Raw genomic sequence first — 2,108 nt, forward strand, 5'->3', positions numbered from 1 at the left:
CGGATAACTTTCACTCGTAAATTTGACAAACTTACAAATGATGTGAACATAAAAATGTCTGACATAACAGCGTCTACAAATAAAAAATTTGATGCTATGTCAAACATAACAGGGACTACAATGAAAAAGTATGATGTACTAGAAGAGAGAGTTGAAGTTTTGGAGAAAAGCCATAAAGTCAGGCCATCAGGTGGACTGGGATATCCAGGACTGGACATTGATCCAAATGTTAGAATAATAGAACCAAAACCAACAGATGACGTATTAATTGAACCAACATGGTGAATTTACTCCCGCGTTAGGTTAGATTAGATTAATACATACTGTAGGTTAGGGTCATACATACGTTAGGTTAGGTTAATACTTACGATAGGTTAGGTTAGATTAGGTTAGGTTAGGTTATTACATACTGTAGGTTAGGGTCATACATACGTTAAGTTAGGTGTTAGGTTAGGTTAGGTTAGGTTTCACGGCGCGCGAAGCGCGCGGGTGGGGGTGGGGGGCGGCGGGGCCGCGCGTAGCGCGGCCCCGCCGCCCCCCCCCCCCCTCCTCCCCCCGGGGTGGCCCCATTACGCTCGCGCCGGCGCGAGCGTAGCGGATTGGGGCGTAAGCCACGCGGAGCGCGGCCCGCTTTCTTCCCACCATTGCTCACCCCGCCCACTTCCTACCATTTCTCGCCCCACCATATTCCAACCATTGCGCATGCACGCCCCCACCTCATTCCCTCCACTCCCAATGATGTTGATACCCCGAGGAGCACGTTCTTCTACATTCAGTACGACAACTCCAGTCATCCAGAGCAGTCCAGCCATACTCAACCAGAAGCAGTGTACTATACGACGAGGAGCTAAGTTTGAGTAAGTTAACAATGTACTTTAATTTTTTACATCTACTAACTTTGTATTATTTTACATTTTCAGAATGGCATCCAACACTCAGGAATTAAATAACGCTGTGGCATCCATCATGCCTATGACAGAGCAGGAGAAGGCATCCACTTCGCGAGTTAGGTGCAGATCTACCAGCCCTGACTTATTCGAGGAGGAGGAGGAAGTCAGGCCTGTAAAGAAGGTTTGCCAACGACCTGCAGCAAAGGTTGGTCCTATTTCTAAGTACCGAGCTACTTGCAATAGGACTAATCCTTATGCAGGTAGTTGGTCGACCGCTCCAAACAGCTTAAGGCCCTCCACACCACCCGCAGCAGTAGTGGAACAACCTAGGGCGCCTTCTCCGGAGGAGCCACCAGTTGTATTGTCCCCATCGGAGGAGGCTCCCATCGTATTCACTCCGTCGGTGGTGCCGCTTTCGCCGATGCTGGCAACACCGGTGACGAATCCTGAAGTGTTAGTGCCACAAGTGCGACAGCCTATCGGAGAGGTTAGTGAAATGTTGGACAGTTTTCTACAGAGATGTAAGGAAGCAGAACATGCTTCTCGAGCTAGTGAGGCCGCGTTGGTTAAAAGGAAGCGCGAAATGGCTGAAATTGTTAACCGACGGAGGGAAGTAGAAAAAGAAATAGCCGAACTTGATCGGAAGTATGCATCTCTGGAGAAAAAGTGTGAAGCAGATACCTCTTCGATAGAGACTTATAAAAAGTTAGTGACTTTTATTAAAACTTTCCCATAGATTAAGTGTAAGTGTAGTAAGATTAGTTTTAGGTTAGTTAGGAATATTTAATTAAGATAGTTTTAAGTTTATGTTTGTAATTTTAGGAAATAAAAATAAAATAAAAAAAAAAGAAGTGAAATTAAGGGTGTACATTGTTTTGGTTTGGTACACATTGAACAATGCGATGGTTGGAGCATTTTTCTTCACTTCGTCTCATTATTATTTCCTTTTTTTTATTTCAATTACAAGTTCTTCTATGCAAATACCTCACATCAATTTTTGTGTTCTCTAATCTATTGTAAATAATCTCTTGGGAAGAAAATATGTTTCATAATGAAATCAATAAGTATATTTCATATAATTCATATAGTATTTTCAATTTTCTCTTTCATGGAATATAGCTCATGTCATTTTTGAAATTCATTCCCACTTAATCCCCTCTCCTCCCCACTCCTCCCCCACTCCCTTTCAAAAGTATAAAAGTAGGAATTATCTGTTGG

At 43.4% G+C, this 2,108-nt stretch overlaps 1 protein-coding gene across 1 annotated transcript; it reads left to right on the forward strand.

The window, feature by feature from the left end:
- The first annotated feature begins 639 nt into the window (after positions 1-639).
- Positions 640-1,626, forward strand: LOC141485492 (uncharacterized). The gene is made up of 2 exons (XM_074182303.1): positions 640-857; positions 921-1,626. The coding sequence occupies exons 1-2, from the start codon at positions 703-705 to the stop codon at positions 1,624-1,626; spliced, it is 861 nt and encodes a 286-aa protein (XP_074038404.1). The 5' UTR covers positions 640-702.
- Positions 1,627-2,108: the final 482 nt, after the last annotated feature.

Source organism: Leptinotarsa decemlineata, unplaced genomic scaffold, assembly GCF_025532065.1.
Source record: "Leptinotarsa decemlineata unplaced genomic scaffold, Ldec_3_MD MMD2_tig00026328_RagTag_RagTag, whole genome shotgun sequence".
In the NCBI taxonomy this organism is placed as follows: Eukaryota; Metazoa; Arthropoda; class Insecta; order Coleoptera; family Chrysomelidae; genus Leptinotarsa; species Leptinotarsa decemlineata.

Bases quoted from the DNA above. Each gene is read 5' to 3' on its own strand.
- LOC141485492 (XM_074182303.1), top strand. From the start codon at position 703: ATGCACGCCCCCACCTCATTCCCTCCACTCCCAATGATGTTGATACCC. The intron at 858-920 runs GTAAGTTAACAA...TTACATTTTCAG, and splicing joins CGACGAGGAGCTAAGTTTGA to AATGGCATCCAACACTCAGG.